The sequence below is a fragment of the Elephas maximus genome, chromosome 6 (genome assembly GCF_024166365.1).
Source record: "Elephas maximus indicus isolate mEleMax1 chromosome 6, mEleMax1 primary haplotype, whole genome shotgun sequence".
In the NCBI taxonomy this organism is placed as follows: Eukaryota; Metazoa; Chordata; class Mammalia; order Proboscidea; family Elephantidae; genus Elephas; species Elephas maximus.
Window position 1 is genome coordinate 56,560,206 of NC_064824.1, and position 17,922 is coordinate 56,578,127.

Consider the following 17,922-nt stretch of genomic DNA (forward strand, 5'->3'; position numbering starts at 1 on the left):
CTCTCTGCCTCTGCTTCCACTTCCTTGGTCTGTAGTCTTTGCTGCCTTCAATAGCTGCTGCTCTCTGTGGGTTAGAATTGCCCGCTATCCTTGTAGCAGGGCCAGCAAGCTGCTAAACCCTTTCCTTTGGACTGACCACCTGGCTGGATGCTGGGATCCAGAAATGAGGCAGGGAACAAGCACTTGTCAACCATGTACTACCTCCCTCTCTGTGAATATTGACTTAACACCTAATAGGTCTGCTGCTGTTTCATGTTGTGCCTGTTGTTTTCTTAGGTGCCACTGGCCAGTAGGATAGGGTTTGATAGAGATCTGGATTCAAATTCTGACTCCATCAGTTCTTGTATAGCTCCTGCGTGCAAATTATTTTAATTTCTCCATGCCTTTGTTCCCAATCTGTAAAAGAGAGGGTCTCCTCACTGAGTGATGGCACCTGTTAAATAGCCTCCCTCCTTCACTCCCTCACTCCCTGTTTTTGATTATAACTTAGGTTAGAAATCCAGGAGTAGAATGAGGAACTTAAACAGTGAACTGTCCTAGTCTTCATTCAGATCACCTAGACTTAACCATTATTCACATTTTACAATATTTGCTACATTATTTTTTCTGAAGTATATTAAATTATAAACATCTTAAAATTTTACCCTAAATAATTGATTGCATCTTGAAAAAAGGGGACATTTCTTACTTAACCACAATACCATTGTCACACCTAAAATATTACTAATTTATCATTATCATCAAATATTTAGCTGTGATTGAATTTTTTCAGTTCTTCCATATTTTTAAAGCATGTTCAAATCAACATCCAAATAAGGACTATAAAATGCATTCGATTGTATGTCTTTAATCTATAGGTTCCCTCCTCCATTGTTTGTTTACAAAAAGTATCTGGGTGGTTTGTCCTGTATCATTTTCCATAGTCCGAATTTTACTGATTGTATCCTCATAGTGTTTTTTAATGTGTTTTTCTGTCGCCTGTGTTTCCTCCATATTGGTAGTGAAATCTAGAGACTTGATCAGATCCAGATTTCCCTAAGAGATTGATTGTAGTATTTAATTGGTGGTGGTGAGTAGTTCCATCATGAGGCACATGCCTTAGTTGTTTGTTATGCTAGGCACCATTGATGATCACTTCCTGGATCCATCTATTTGTGAGGGTGGCACACACACAAAAAATGAGTAGATGTGTTGCTGTTGAATTGACTCTGATTCATGGTGACCCTGTGTATTACAGAGTATAACTGCTCCATAGGGTTTTCTAGGCTATGATCTTATGGAAGCGGATGACTAGGCCTTTCTTGTGTGGCACCGCTTGGTGGGTTCTAACCTCTAACCCATCGGTTAGTAGTTGAGCACACCATTGTACCACCTGGGGACCGTAGACTCTTTTAATCTAGAGAACTTTCCTGTTTCCCCTCCTTTCCATGAATGGACCAGGATTTCAATAGGTGGAGCATGGCCATTGCAGATAGGAGGTGCTGTCTACAGCACTATGTCAGAAAGTGAGCAGGTATATGTCTGTGGAAAGGAGTGGGGAGCACTGTAACAGACAAGAGCGAGGACTTGGATGTGCCGACATGGGTGAGACAGGCCTTGCTGACTGAGATTGCTGGGTTTGGCTTGACCTTGTGGGTAGAGTCAGGGAAGAGGGAGAGCCGTGGATGACTTCAAGGTGTTAGGCCTCAGAAACGAGGAGTGGCATTGCTCTTAGAAGGGAAAAGAAAGGCAGGCAGTGTGAGGCAGCTTTTGTAGGGAGGGAGCTGGCTTCAGTTTTCAACAGTTTGAGCTTGAGGGGCAGCAGTATCTCCTAGGTGGGTAGTAGCAGGTGGGTCTAAAGATTGAAAGAGATGTTGGCAGTTGGAGGAAGATTTGGCATTATTGATGGAGAGGTGGTGGTGGGACTGGTGGGGAAGCTTGTGTAGTTAGAGGAAAGAAGAGAGCCGGACTTCTGGGGGCTTGGAGGATGATTTTGGGAAAGGAGGTTAGTGGTATAAGTGCCACTGAGAGGTGAAGGAAAATGAAGATTAAGAGGAAAACTGTTTCTTCATTGTAAGAGGAGGGCTCTAGATTCTTAGGAGATGCCTTCCATTGGGTTATGAGAAGTGAAAGAAGAGAGCCAGCATTCTGAGGTGGGAAGTGGAAAGATCAAGAGGTTTGGGGTTGAGTGTGGGAAGGTCCTCTGCTTTTTGTTTTTAATTACCCAAGAGATTGAGAGATTGTTGGAAACATCATAGAGACAGTATAGATAAACACCTAATCCATAAGAAAGGAGAAACTGGAAATGTGAAGGAATGGGCAACTTGCCGCTTCCCTGTTCTCGTTGTCTCTGTTCGTAGCATTGTTTTAGCTGTGTTTTGTTTTGTTGCCTGGTGCCTCCTCTAGTCCCTGAGAGCTCCTCAAAGGAAGCAGCTGGGATTATTCCCAACAGAAGCCCCAGTGTCAAGCATGGGCATAGTTACAAGGTAGATGTTGAATGAGTGAATGAATAAATGAACAAGGAATCCTGTTAAACTGGTTAAAAGCACAGGCTCTCACATCAGGCGGAATGCAGTTCAAATTTCTGCTCCATCTTCTATCAGCCATTTGATCTTGAGCAAATTACTTAACCTGTTCAGGCCTCTGTTTTCTCACATCAAATAGGATGTGATTCTTAGTGATTCAGTTAGGTCTTGGATCTGGCAAATAAATGTTTACTACACGTAAGCTTTAGAAAATGAACAGGCTGATGAATACAGGTACACTTAGAAGGAGGTACTTGGTCCCCTGAGACCAGGAGGGAAGGAAGAGAGAGTGGGTGGGATGTTGAGGAGTGTGGACATGGGGGATTACATGGTGAATTTTATCCTCAGAGAGGTGGGAAACTGTGTGCTTCGCTGAGAGCACTGGAAAACCTCTGGCCTGCCACCAAGGGAGGTGTGGTCATTACCCTGTAAGGGTCAGCCAAAGTATTTAGCATGGCATAACTATGGTGGGAAAACTCTGGTGGCGTAGTGGTTAAGTGCTACCGTCACGAACCAAAAGGTCAGCAGTTCAGATCCACCAGGCGCTCCTTAGAAACTCTATGGAGCAGTTCTATTCTGTCCTATAGGGTCACTTTGAGTAGGAATTGACTCAACGGTGGTGGTTTTTGGGTAACTGTCATGGATACCGTCTCTGTGGCCACAAAGCTTGGAAGACTAAGAATGCCTTAGTCCGTGGGTAGGAGGGCAGCCCTGCCTTAGCCCATGGTTGGGAGGGCAGCCCTGCCTTAGCCCATGGTTGGGAGGGCAGCCCTGCCTTAGCCCTTGGTTGGGAGAGCAGTCCTGCCTTAGCCCTTGGTTGAGAGGGCAGCCCTGCCTTACCCCGTGGTTGGGAGGGCAGCCCTGCCTTAGCCCTTGGTTGGGAGGGCAGTGGTTGGGAGGGCAGCCCTGCCTTAGCCCTTGGTTGGGAGGGCAGCCCTGCCTTAGCCCTTGGTTGGGAGGGCAGCCCTGCCTTAACCCTGAGGTTGGGAGGGCAGCCCTTCTTAGCTGTAGGGCTGGTCCAGGTCGGGTTGGGATCAGCCTCTATACAGGTGACCAGGAAGAACTGGTCCGGCAGCACTGGAAGGTGACAGAGAGCGTTTTCCATGGGAACAAGGGAGCAAGAAAAGTGGGAGTGGGGGAGGCTGAGAGTGGAGGAGTCTGAGAGTGGAAATCCTGAGCCTGTGCAAGGTGGGACAGGAACTTGTGCTCAGAGCCCTTGTGTTTCTTGTCTTAGGAGTGGGCATGCTCTGCTGGCATTCATGTTCTCTCGACAGGAGGGCAAGCTGAACCGCCAGCAGACCATGGAGCTCGGCCACCACATCCTCAAGGCACACATTTTCAAGGTGAGACGCACACCAGTAATCAGAAGGGTTTCTTTGTTATTGTCAGTTGGATTTTTTTGGTTTTGAAAGTTTTTGAAAACTTCATCAGCCATTATTCCAGAAGCCCCCCATGACCCCACCCCCCTCCCTGGAAGAAACTACTATTCTAACATCTATCATAATCACTTCCTTGCATTTCTTTATAGTTTATATTACTTAAATGTGCATCTGAATGCTATGGTTAAGTATTACCCCCCCACCCCGCCTGCCCAAATCTTCTTTAAGTTTCTTTTAATCTAAAGGTTACACTTGATTTTTCTTTTTAGTGGTAAATATATGTGTAACACATTTGACGGTTCAGCAATCTTCACATGTAAAGTTCAGTGACAGTAACTGTGTTTATCATGTTGTTCAGCCATCACCCTTATCCTTATATGTCCCCCTTTTGTCTGCATGCATTCATTTATTCTAGATAATTTCATATAAGTGGGATCATATAATATTTGTCCTTTTGTGTCTGACTTTTTTCACTCAGAATTTTTCAAGGTTCATTCATATTGTAGCAGGTATCAAGACTTCATTTCTCTTTATGGCTGAGTAATATTCATCGTACATACATACCATATTTTGTTTATCCATTTATCTGTTGACGGGCACTTAGGTTGTTTCTACCTTTTGGCTATGGTGATTAATGTTGCAGTAAACACTGGTGTATTATATCTGTTCAAGACCCTGCCTTCAAGTCTCTTGGGTATATACTTAGGAGTGGGACTGCTGAGTCATGTGATACTCTGTTTAACTTTTTGAGGAATCACCAGACTCTTTTCCATAGCGGTGCGCCATTTTACATTCCTACCAGCAATGAATAAGGGTTCCGGTTTCTCCACATCCTTGCCAACCCTTGTTCGTTTCTGATTTTTTGATACTAGCCATCCTAGTGGGTGTGACATGATATCTCATTGTGGTTTTGATTTGCATTTTCTTAACGAAGTAATGCCATTGGAAATCATTTCACGTGCTTATTGGCCATTTGTATTTCTTCTTTGGAGAAACGTTCATTCAGGTCTGTTGCCCGGTTTTTAATTTGGATGGTTTATTTGTTGAGTTGTAGGAGTACTTTATATGTTCTGGATATTAAACCCTTATCAGATATGTAGTTCCCAAGTATTTCCTCCCTTTCTGTAGGTTGTCTCTTTAGGCAGGGTGTTTCAAGGCTTCTGGCTCCAGGGGTTCTTTGTGTGAGTCACAGCTTTCACCATGTACCTGAATACTCTGGAGCATACCCCCTTCAGACTGATGCTGTCACTGGGAAAGGAGACACTGAGGCACATTTGTCTGGTTGTTTCCAGGGCCTCAGTAAGAAGACAGGAATCTCTTCAAGCCATCTCCAAGCCCTGTGGATCGGGTACAGCACTGAGGGGCTGTCTGCCGCCCTCGCCTCTCTCAGGAACCTCTACACTCCCAACGTGAAGGTGAGCTGCTCTCTGAGAGAGATACAGCCCCCTCCCCTCTTCTTGTTTTCTGCACTGGTAGTGGGAGAGGATGTTGAGGAGCATCTTAATGATGCGATCACCCAGCCTTGAATGCTCTGATTATTACTAGTTCTCTTCTACAAGTATAGCTTTTCCTCAGGCAGGAAGATGTGAGTAGTTGAGGGCTGCTTTGTGAGCACATGGCTACTCTTCCAGAGAGGATGTGATAAGGAAGCATTAACAAAGGAAAACAAAGGTCAGAGAGCGATTCCAAGGGAGAATTGATTTTCAAAGTGTCCTGGGTCACCGATCTGACTCTGTCTTTATGGCTCACAGAAAACAAAATATTGATGAGTAACATAAAGAGCTGAGTGCACAGAGGGGAATACTGTGAAAGGCTTTCATGCACACATGTGATGATGGAAAGAGCATCAGGATCTGCCCACTGCAAGCTGAGACCTTCTTAACTCCTCGGCATTTGTCAGTGACTGTCATGTCACAGTATTCTGCTGAGCTTTTTAGGGCAGGTTGTCCTTCCCATTTAATGCAGTCTAAGTATTTTTTAAGTATCTGAAGCCTAGAGAGGCCAAGTTTCCAGGTAAGGCCTGCAAAGGTTAGTGCCTGCGTCTGCTTAAGTCCAGGCCTTTTCAGCCCCAGGCTTGCCTGTGGAAGCTCTGGAGCAGTTTTCAATATGCCACATTGTTCCCTTAAATCATTTCTACAAAAATGATGAGCCCAAGAGGGCCATCCAGTGAAGGACAAGGGGAAGCCTGGCCTAGCGTTTTGGGCACCTGTCTTCCACTTTTTCTTACTTTTGTCAGGGGCCACGTACGCAGAGATGTAACTGTGAGAGGCACTTCCTGAGGACCTTCTGTGCCTCTCCCTGCTGCTGTCCATATGTCTCACCCTCACCCCCACACAGAGGGCATCCGTCTGGGTATCTGGATCTTGCAGAGCACTTGCTGTCTCTGGTTTGATGTGTGCCCTGCCACTTCTCTGCAGCCTCCGGCCACCTGGTGTGTTTAGAGGTGCAAGGGTATAAAGCTGACTGAGAGACTGGGCCTCAGAAAGGACCTAGCAAAGTGCCAAGTCCGGAACTGAGTCACTGCTGCCAGAGCAGGGCCTTTGTGAGAGTTAGAAAAAGACTGTGGTCCAGGTGGATGCACATGGTGTCTTTGCAAAGATAATGGTGCCTACTTCTCCAGGTGGACTCAGCCCATCAGGATTCAAAGCTCGATGAACAGAGGGCCCTCTGAGCTGGCATCTCTGTACAGGGCACAAACCGTGTAACTATACCTGTGAACCTCTGCCCTCCCTACTAAATTACTCAGTCTCCAGGCTGATGGGTTTGAGTGCTTGTATCTCGACTGAACCCTGTGTGGTTTTTTGTATTTTATATATATGTTTGATTTATATTTGAACTATAAATACATTAGGAGCCCTGGTGGCGCAGTGGTTAAGTGCTTGGCTGCTAACCAAAAGGTCTGTGGTTCGAACCCGCCAGCTGCTCCATAGGAGAAAGATGTGGCAGTCTGCTTCCGTAAAGATTACAGCCTTGGAAACCCTATGGGGCAGTTCTACTCTGTGCCGTACGGTCGCTATGAGTCAGAACCAACTCGATGTCAATGGGTTTGGTTTCGGTTTTATAAATATGTTTTTGTTTATATTTAAATTATAAGTACATAGCTTCTCTTTGATTTTTAAAATTTTATATTTAATTTGTAAATTTTTTATGGATAGGGAAATGCAAAACCATTTTTTGTAGTTAAGGAGAACTTAGCTCCAAAGTTCTGCTCTTGATAAAGGGAACTCTACTTTCTAGATGAAGTGTTTTTTTTAATAGAAAAGTAGAAAAAACCGTTCCTTAAGTTTAGATTTCAGTTAATGAAGAAGTTAAGAGTTTTGTTTCACTTAGATGTTATAGAAATTAGAGCTAAGGTTACTGAAATCGTTTCATCTTTCATTTCGGCCAAAAAGTTTCTCTTTTGGCTTCTTCATACTTAATAAAACTCTGTAATGGTGACAAGGGAGAAAGAAATCAGAATAAAAGTGGCAATATCTGTTTTTAGGACTTGAATGAATTATGGGCACAGAAGTTATTCTTTTCTCTTAATGTGGAAAAAAGTAAATGGAAAACGTCATCCTCTATTGAATAAGAGTTTTTAAGACAATAAATTAAAAGGTAGTGCGTAATAACGTAATGAGTTTGACCCTCTCGGGATTATAAATTTTCCTCTGTAACATACTTGAAATCTTTTAAGGGTTATTCATCTTTACGTTGTTTTGTAGAGCTCCAGTGTCACCTATATCTCTGCCATCCCCCAAAATTATATCACTTGGCTATAGAATTTTAAGCCTTTCCATTATCGTTTTATTTCTTTTATCATTCAAGAAAAAAAAGGTTTTCACAGAACCTTGAACAAATTACAGTAATTTAAAATTATGCAGGCAATTAAGGAACTTTTTTTAGAGCATATTAAATGTTGTCATACAGGAATGAGTGTCATTTTAAGCAATAATTGCAGTTTGCCACTTTGGTAAATTAAAGTGACTTAACTTGCTTGGTAGATGGCTTTTAATTTTAGTGGCAAGCTAGTAATTTCTAACAATTTAGCCTCCCTTTAACAGGACCTGGCTGACTTGCTGGGGTCTCTGCCACCAGGACACCTAGGCATCCATCCAGCTAGTTGTTTTGTTCATACTGTTTCATAGGACCAGCTACCAGCCCAGGGCTCCCCAAGGCTCTGGACAAGAGAAGATTTCAGCTCGTGTGATGCATCTCTCAGGCTGAAGGGAGGGAGGGAGAAGAACAAAGTTAGGACTAGACTTTGGCCTAACTTCTCTTGGCTGGGGGAATCCAGTCATATCCTGAATCACAATTAGATAATTCGCACTTTATAGTGGATGTGCTTAAGTGAACCTCAGATCGCTACTGACAAAACTGAGTGTCCTCTTTGTGCCTGTGCCAGCTGGCACCTCTTCTGTGGCATTGCTCTGCCTCCTCTGTCCCCAACCCGTGTATTCCCATTACCTCTCCCTCTCTGTTCCCTTGCATTCATAAAATCCAGCAGTTAGTAGACATTATTGCCATTTTCAGGTGTTATCAAAGGAAGGCTTCTGTGGTCATGACCAGAAAATTTCCATGTAGTAGGAAAAAAATTTTCAGGATGAACCATGCAAAACCCCTTCCTTTAACATAGTGCAGCCTTAACCAGGGCTGCTGTTGTGGTAGTAACTAGCTTTGTGCCCAGAGCTCATCTTTTCCTTAATTCCTCTGAGCCTCGATTTTCTTATCTGTAAAATGGAGATAAGAGAAGAGCCCGTCTCCTAGAGTCATTGGAAACCCAGTGAGATGGTGTATGTTAAAGTTGTTGGAAAAATACTGGGCATTTATTACATGCTTAAGTCGAGTTACTTTTACCGGTGCTTTGCCTCATCTATGGAAACTGTGACTCTGCTGTAAGCACCTGAGAATTCCCAGATGTCCCTGCTGGTGGCTGTGGAGAGTGGCTACCTGCCATGAGGGTTCCAGGTGACTTACGTCTGCCCCACACATAAGCCTGAGATTTCCGAGCTGCTCTGTGCTGGTGACCCTCACCAGGCAGGCACACTTGGCGATGTAGGGGGGGAGTCCAGACCTCAGGGTCTTCAGGGCTCTGGGTCCTAGCCTCTTGTCCCTTCTGAAGACTTTAAAAGGATATAGCAATAATAGTTAATATTTATTTAGCACTTACTGGATTCTGGGCACTGTGCTAAGTGCTTTATCTATATGTACTTTGATTTTTAATCTTCACAGCAACCCAATGAATTGGAATTGTCTTATCCACATTTTCCAGATGAGGAAGCTGAGGCTTAGGGCAGTTACATAGCTTACCCTGAATCACACAGCCCTAAGCAAGCCCATGCTCCTCAGCTGCAGTTATCACCTGATGTGTTTACAGCCTTGGCTGCCAAGTGGAGTCACCCTGGGAGCCGAGCTGCAGCCCCAGTTAAATCAGAGTCTCTAAGGGTGGGGCATTGGAAACTTTTCAAACTCCCCAGGTGACTTCAGTTGCAGCAGGGGTAAGAACTAAGGGTTACAGGAAGATTCACAAACTGGTGAGGCATTAAATAGTAAAAATACCTGCCGCATTGCACCAGCAAAGGAAACGTTTTCCCCCAAGGAGCAGACGAAGTGTGAATTGATGACAGACATTTTTAGGAAAAGTCCTGCAGCTAAGCACATTCCTTCCGGTTAAAGACTTGTAAGGTATTAAGCAAGACAATATTAAAAGTACACCTTCCAACACCATTACCAAAGAACACCTATTGGCAGGGTGAATTAACCAGTAAGCAAGGTACCCACGGGCGTAATTGTGTTTACTTACTAGTCTGTAGTGCACAGCTCCACATTTCAAGGATGTGAAAAACAGATTAGTAAGTAAGCCTGTTCGTACCTTGCTTATTTCAGGAATCTGTCCCTGCATTGGGCAGAATGGGCGAGGGTATTGCTATTTTCTTGGGAAGCACCTGAAGCATAGAAAGGTTGAGTAATTTTCTGAAAGTCACACAGCACATTAGTTAAGAGATTAATTGAAAACACAGAGTATTTAATCTCTTTTTTCCTTCTCTCTCTCTTAAACTCATGGGTCTCAAAAATGGATCAATGTGGGGAGAGGAGAGGCTGAATGGCTATCAAAGCCATCCAGGGAACTGGCAAGCTCATCCTGCCTGTCTCCCTATGCCAGAGTCTGATGTGCCCCTTAGTGGTAGTCTGTGTATTTTGGGAAAACTCGTCAGGGTTCTTACACACTCCCCTGCCTTAGAACCAGTTTCCTAGGCCTTGATGAAGTATCCAAGTATTTTATCAGCGTAATCCTATTCTTTGTATGTTGATAGTAGTTACTCAGGAGGGGGGAAAAACAGCTTTTATTTAGCACTTATAATTTTAAAATACTTTTGAATCATATTAAATTCTGGAATGTTTCAGAGCGAACCCATGTAAATCTATGGAGCAGGCTGGGGAAGATTAGGCCCTTGGCCTGAGGTCGCCTGTTAAACATCAGTGCTGGGACAGGAACACATGTTCTGATCTCTCTTCTCCTCTGGGTGTTTTCTACCTTTGCATCCACACCTGCTGGCTGACAGCAGGAGGCTGGGCTGGTGCTGGCCTGGGTCGGGCTATGTGAAGACCCCTCTGATGGGCACAGATGACTGGGTGGTTTTGTCAGCAGGTGGGCTCATGTTGTCAGGGCCTCCTCAGCACTTGGGTGATCTGCCTGTTCTGAAGTATCAGTGACAGTCATCCTGACTGTGCACAGGTTTTGGCACTTGGGGCATCCCTGTCCCTGGAGAGGCTCTTCTTCTCTGTAAATATCTGTTTCTTAGAACCTGTGCCTGGTGCTGTGGGCTGAGAAGGAAGAGAAAAGGTGCAGGAGGGGATGGAGAGTTACTGGGCTTTGTGTGTGCAAATGCTTCTGCAGGGAGAGTGGAGGACATTTCTTATGGGGGGAGGTGCTCCTCTCTGTGATGTGGTCTGGGAGCCAATCGGGAGCTATGCTTTGGGAACTGTGTCTTTGGAGAGAGCATTCCAGGCAGAAGGAGCTGTAAGGGTAAAGGCCTCGAAGCCGGGATCTGCTTGGCATGGTGCAGCACAGGCGGCAGCAGGGGAGCCCTGGGGGAGGGCTGCTGGGAGAGACCATCTGATGGGAAGCTGGAGAGCTGGATTACGTGGGGTCTGAGCTTCTTTGGCAGCTGTGGCGGCGTCAGATTTCACGCTGTTGGTTCTGATCCGTCCTTGTGCTATCTTCTGTTTCCTGATCGTATAAATGTTCCACATTTATCAGCTTGTAAGGAGCCCCTGGTGGCGCAGAGGCTAAGCGGCTGCTAGCCGAAAAGTCAGTAGTTCAAACCTACCAGCTGCTTCATGGGAGAAAGATGTGGCAGTCTGCTTCCCTAAAAATTACAGCCTTGGAAACCCTATGGGGCAGTCCTGCCCTGTCCTATAGGGCCATTATGAGTTGGAATCGACTTGACCGAAACGGGAGCAGTATCAGTTTAGAAATATTCTGTCAGCTTCTCTTATAAACGCATGTCGTTGAAATACCCTGCATTTTATGTTTCCTGCCTTCTGTATCTTTTAATTATCCCCGTGTGGTTCTAGTCACATAAATGACACAGTGTGTCTTGTGGTTTTCACACCCAGTGAGCAGCTCGAAGGACCTGCCAGGATTGTGCCTTGAGGGTGATTGATGGCTGTTTGGGACCATTTAAGAAAACAGTTGAAAGAAATGCGGTGGACACCTTTATAGGTGTCAGAGGGGTGCTGGGTTTTTTTTTTTTTTTACAATCCAGAGATTTGAAGATATTATTAGTACAGCTAAATTTCGTATAAGGTATTCAGTACCTTTATTTTAAAATTTGTAGATGAAAAACAACTTTCCTTGATACCTGGGGCCAAGGAGTTTAGTGGGTGATGGACATAGTAACTAGTAGAAAAGCAGATTATTTTCTGGGAGGATTGTGCTGTTGACAGTCAAAGGGGCATGTGGACATTTTCATGCTCTCCTTTTTATGTTAGGAAGACTTCTTTGTACAGAAAGTATTGTGTGTATTTACATGGAAGGCAAAAATTCTACCACTGAAACACCATTCACCTCTGTTAGATTAAGCAGTGGTTTTCAAAGCAGCGTTAGCATCTCCTGGGAGGTTAAAAATGTCCTTTCTCTGGTGCCACCGCAGACCTAGTGAACCAGAAACTCAGGGGGGCGGGGCCTAGCAATCTTAGGTCTTAACAAACCCTCCAGGTGTTTTGCCATATTCTCCCAAATTTGAGAACCACTGGATTAAAATGGCTATATGGGCAACTGAGAATACTGCCATACTCCCAGAAATGTGGTGGAAACTGACTTACCTGAGAAATTAAAATAATCTCCCTGGGGGATATTATCCCCTAGGTGAGCCGTCTCCTGATCTTGGGAGGAGCCAATGTGAACTACAGGACGGAAGTGTTAAACAACGCCCCCATCCTGTGTGTCCAGTCTCACCTCGGTCATGAGGAAGTCGTCACTCTGCTCCTGGAATTTGGCGCCTGCCTGGATGGAATGTCAGAGAATGGCATGACCGCCCTCTGCTATGCGGCAGCTGCTGGCCACATGAAGCTGGTGTGTCTGCTGACCAAGAAGGGTGCAAGGGTAAGCAGCAGTCTACCCCGCTGGGGAGCAGGGCGGGGAATAGGGTGGGAGGAATATTTTCATATCGTTGCTAGAATTTTTGTTGTTTTAAATTGTGGTAAATATATATGTAACATAATATGTGCCGTCTTAACATTGTTCACATGTACAGTTCAGTGACATTGTTTAACCATCATTTTGTATAACCATTATCGGCTTCCAGATTTTTCCATCACTCTTAACAGAAGCTCAGGGTCCTGTATGCTCATTGCTAGAATTGATATCATCTGGGCCAGTTGTCCTTTTGCCTCTACTTTGTCTAATTGCAGTGAGCAGAAACTGCAGCATAAACAAAAAGGATGGAGCTATAGGTGCCAGTAGGTTTGTAATGTTGCACGAAGTGGGCAGCCTTAGGGGAGAAGTTGGCCATGTGCTTTTACTAATATTGCACCGTGGTACAGTGGGGGCAGAATATCAGGGAGTCTCCTGGCCACCAGCTGTGTGAGGAGGGCCTTTCTTTGAAAAGCCTCCAAGCGATGACCTAGAACTTACTATAGAACTGAAGTTAGCACCCTAGTTGGTTGCAAAGGTTTTAAATATTTGATTTTTTGCCCCCTGTCCTTTTCTTGGAGCCCTGGTGGGACAGTGGTTAAGAGCTCAGCTGCTAAGCAAAAGGTCGGCAGTTCAAATCCACCAGCCACTTCTTGGAAACCCTATGGGACAGTTCTTCTGTGTTCTGTAGGGTCACTGTGAGTCAGAAGCTACTCAACAGCAACAGGCTTGGTTTTGGTTTTTGGTCCTTTTTTATCCCGTTTCAGTTTATGTCCTTTTTTTTAACTTCTTGAAAATGTTTTTTTTATTGTGGTAAAATATATATAACGTAAAATTTGCTATTTTAACCATTTTTTGAATGTATAGTTGAGTGGCATTAAGGACTTTCACAACGTTGCGCAACATTACCGCCATCCATTTCCAAAACTTTCTGATCACCCCAAGCCGAAACTCCGTACCCGTTAAGGGATAACTCGATTTTCCTTTCTTCTAGTTTGTGTCCTTCTTTTTAAAATAATTAATTTTTTTGTTGTTGAAAATATATACAGCAAAAGCATACACCAATTCAAGTTCTACATGTACGTTTTAGTGACATTGATTACATTCTTCAAATTGTGCAACCATTCTCACCTTTTTCTGAGTTATTCCTCCCCTGTTAGCATACACTCACTGCCCTATAAGGTTCCTATCTAATATTTGAAGTTGCTGTTGTCACTTTAATCTCCTATAGATATTTCTTAAAAGAGCATAATGCTCAAGGCAGACATTCTCCACCAGTTAACCTAAACTGTTGTTTGGTTTTAAGAAGCCTTCAGGAGAATATTTTTGGTTTAAGGTTTAAAGATTATTTTAGGGCAATAGTTTCAGGGGTTCATATGCTCTTCTTGGCTCCAGAAAGTCTTTGAAGCCCTGTACTTGAGCATAAGGACATAGGAGCTAGACTGCCTGGATTGGAATCCTTGTTTCTCCACTTATTCTACAACTAGGAGGTTGGTGAGTTGTTGAGCCTGTGTGCCTCAGGCTTCTCATCTGTTAAATGGGCATAACAATAGTATCTACCTCAGGGCTGTTGGTGAGCATTAAAAAAAATCAATATATTAACATATTAATATTAAGTAACTTTTTTTATATATTATTAAACAAGTTACTCTGTAACTCTCAGTCTTCATAGACTAATTGAGAACAGTATGAAGTTCACAGTAAGCTCTGTGTTTTTAGAGACCCTATCTAATACGATCCTTAAAAAATAACAGCGTATCAAGTGAAAATTGTGTCCTTGTATTTTTTTTTTTTAGGTTTACTATAAGCTTTTAAGTAATAACAGGAAACCCTGGTGGCGTAGTGGTTAAGTGCTATGGCTGCTAACCAAAGGGTCGGCAGTTTGAATCCACCAGGCACTCCTTGGAAACTCTGTGGGGCAGTTCTACTCTGTCCTATAGGGTCTCTATGAGTCGGAATCGACTCAATGGCACTGGGTTTTGTTGGGTATAAGCTTTTAAAGGAGCCCTGTTAGTGCAACAGTTAAGCACTTGGCTGCTAACCAAAAGGCCAGCAGTTCAAACCCACCAGCTGCTCTGTGGGAGAAAAGACCTGGTGATCTGCTACCATAAAGATTATAGCCTCGGAAACCCTATGGGGCAATTCTACCCTGTCATATAGGGTCACTATGAGTTGGCACTGACTCAAGGTACACAACAACAACATAAGCTTTTAAATGGAGAAGAGTGCGTTTTGAATAACAATAGAAATAAATTGCTGGTAATTATCTTTCTTTTTTGTTAGGATATTTAAAGTTGAACAAAAGTGCTTTTAGGCGGATAGCAAGGGTGTGAGTCTTTTTGTTTTTTTCTCTCAAAATTACAACTTGAGCTCAGGGAGCAAAGGGGACTTTGCCTTTAAGCCTTCCCAGTGTTCACATGGCCATGCCTCCATTTCCAGACCCAAATGGTCCCTTAGCTTCCTTCTGTGGCTAGGTGTCTCCCTTTCGCTGTTGAGAGCTCTGTAGGAGGTGGGCGGGGGTCAAATGTAGCTTTCGCAAAGCCTCTGGGTGGAAGTGCAGAGCACCCCTAGGATTTCTAAGAGTGGCGAAACTGGACTCTCATTTCCTTTACCAGCCTCAGTATTCATTCCTGGGTTCAGACTGGAAGCAATGGTTTGATAGCTGTTTGGAGCTGTGGGAGGTACAGAATATGTAGACACTCCTCTTTGTTGATAGCTGGCCCTCCCTGGTTTTGTGGCCCCGCTTTACCTGTTTACTTCCATTTGCCTGTCTGTGTGTGGCCTACAATCAGATACCTCTAGGACCCCTTCCTGCCCTTCCTCATGCAGAGCTGGGTGTCCCAGGCCCCTCTCTTTCACTTGCTCCCCTGGCTCTATGACCGAAGAACTACACTATTCCCCCAAATCGTAGCTTGTCACAGCAGATTTAGAATGTTCTACCCAAATAGTGCAAGCTGGGAAGCATCGGGTTTTTTCTCGGGTTTTGGTCTGTGTCCTCATCTGTGTTTGCCACAGAACTTGGGAGCTCCTGTGGTTTGCTGGAGGGACGTAGGGAGTGAGAAGGTTTTTGTGTAATGGCTAGTTCTACAGAGGGAACCCGAGGCCTGGAACTGTACGTATTACAGTGAAGTCATTCAGAAGAAGATTTGGAGCTCTGCAGAGTGATGAGTTTGAGCATGAAGCCTGCATACATTTGCAGTGGGATGGGGTTTGCACACAGTATTTGTGGTCCACTTGGATTCTCAGAGGAAAGAAGATGCTAAACTGTGACCTCCCTCTGCTCCTGTCCCCAGGTGGACCACTTAGATAAGAAAGGCCAGTGTGCGCTTGTGCACAGCGCGTTGAGGGGCCACGGTGACATTCTCCGGTACCTGCTGACCTGCGAATGGTCGGAGGGTCCGCAGCAGCCAGGCACACTGAGGAAGAGCCAAGCCCTGCAGCAGGCACTGACGGCAGCCGCCAGCATGGGCCACAGCTCGGTGAGTGGGTACGGTGAGGGTCCTTTTTGGGAAACCAGAGGCTGTGACCCAGGTGGATCAGTTGCATTTGCCAATTACCTCCTGAATTGTGAGCCTGTGTAGCACTGAAGACATATTTCAAGACATAGTTTGTTTTGATCACACGTGTAGGTCTTCTATTGAAGACAAGTGAAGCCTTTATGTATTCTTTATTCTCTGCTTTTCCTCACTTTTCTCTCTCCCTCTCCTATTCTACTTTTACCTTCTAACCCTGCTGTTTTACATTTTTTACCCTTTGATTCATTCTTTTGCCTTTATGATCTCTTTAAAAATACTCACATGGAATCCTAGTTCTAAAATCATTTTTGAGTATTTGAAGGATTTTTAAAAATAGACCTTTAATATGTTTTGATAGCATGTGAGAATGCTTGGTCATCTGCAGTCCCTAGACAGAGGGAGGACTTCATGCAGTATTTAAATAGAGCGTTTATTTCTGGTAGATGGCGGTACGCCTCAGCTTGAACATTGGATTGTCATCCCTGACTGGTGTGTCTTAGCTTTATCTGTGAAGTAAATAACGTTTTACCTGCTCTCTTCCATGTATTTTTCACTCTGTGTTATCTTCAAGAAATTAGAGGTGCCAATATTTGACAAAATTCCTTCCCCAAGATGTCTTGAAACAAATTTGGTTGCAAAGCTGGCTCACTGACTTTTGGCCTTTAAAAGACAGTACAGACAGACACACAGCTCACAGCTCTCTCTCTTTCTCTCTCTCTCACACACACACACACACACACACACACACACGGCTTGTTGGCTGATTTTTGACATTTAAAACATTAAAAATGCACATGCATACGTGCTCACAGAGTGTGTTAAATATGCATACCTAAAATTGTAGATGTTTCTTTTTGAACCGTTGCATAAATGTGAGAGGGTCCAGAACATAGAAAATCATCAGCAAGGACAGTGAATGCCACTTGTAGATGTGACCTTTGTCTCCACTCATGTCAACCCGTTGTTTCTTAAAGTAGCTAGGAGGAATGCTGTGCAAAAACAACCTCAGCACAGCCACTATTTGTTTCTTGAAAAAGGGTAGGACTCATTCTCTGAAAGACTCGAAGGGTGTATAAGTTTCCTGTTGCTGCTATAACAAATTACTGTAAACTTAAAAAAACTTAGTGGATTAAAATAACATAAATGTATTGTCTTACAATTCTGGAGGTTAGAAGGCCAAAACTAAGGTGTCAACAGGTCAATGCTCTTTCTGAAGGCTCTAGGGGAGATTCCTTTTCCTTGCTTTGTCCAGCTTCTACAGGCCTCCCCTATACCTTGGTTCACAGTCCTCTTCCATTTTCAGAGCATGTCATTTCAGTCTGTTTCCATTGCCCCATCTCCTTCATCCTCTGACCTTGACTCCTCTGTGTCCTTTTCGTAAGGACTGTTTTGATTATATCAGGCTCTCGTGGATAGTCCAGGACAATCTCCCTATCTTAAAATCCTTAACTTAATCGTATCTGCAAATTCTTTTATGCCATATAAGGGAATGTTCACGGGTCCTGGGGATTAGGACTTGGAATATCTGGGGGCCATCATTCAGACTACCACAAACGGTATGGATCTGAGACTCCAGAATGAGCCAAAGATGGCTTCGTCTTGCTCTCCTGTCGCTGCCATCAGTCAAGGTGAATGTTAGGCTGTGGTTCAGGACTCAGATGCTTCCAATTCCCTAAGAGGCATTGTTCATGCCTACACACCTGTGATCCAGCCTGCTCTTTGATAAGGAAGACTCCCATAGGGAAAAGAAGAGTAGTGTTCTCTGAAAAAAAATTAAAAATCATTTTGACATTTTATCTTGTTGGAAAGGTAAACTTTGCCTTGTTTTTCTCCCTTGTGAAAAATGGATGCACCATCTTCTGGAGATTTATGCAGAAACTACACTTTGCATGATCCACCATGTCCTT

General features: G+C 44.1%; 1 protein-coding gene across 7 annotated transcripts in view; it reads left to right on the forward strand.

Moving 5' to 3' along the window:
* TANC1 (tetratricopeptide repeat, ankyrin repeat and coiled-coil containing 1) overlaps positions 1–17,922 on the forward strand; it is a 307,158-nt gene that overhangs the window by 251,366 nt on the left and 37,870 nt on the right. For all 7 annotated transcript variants that reach the window (XM_049888783.1, XM_049888782.1, XM_049888776.1 and 4 more), the window contains 4 exons: positions 3,739–3,847; positions 5,176–5,298; positions 12,234–12,470; positions 15,794–15,979. In XM_049888783.1, coding sequence (XP_049744740.1) covers positions 3,739–3,847; positions 5,176–5,298; positions 12,234–12,470; positions 15,794–15,979 — 655 coding nt within the window. The remainder of the gene's footprint in view (positions 1–3,738; positions 3,848–5,175; positions 5,299–12,233; positions 12,471–15,793; positions 15,980–17,922) is intronic.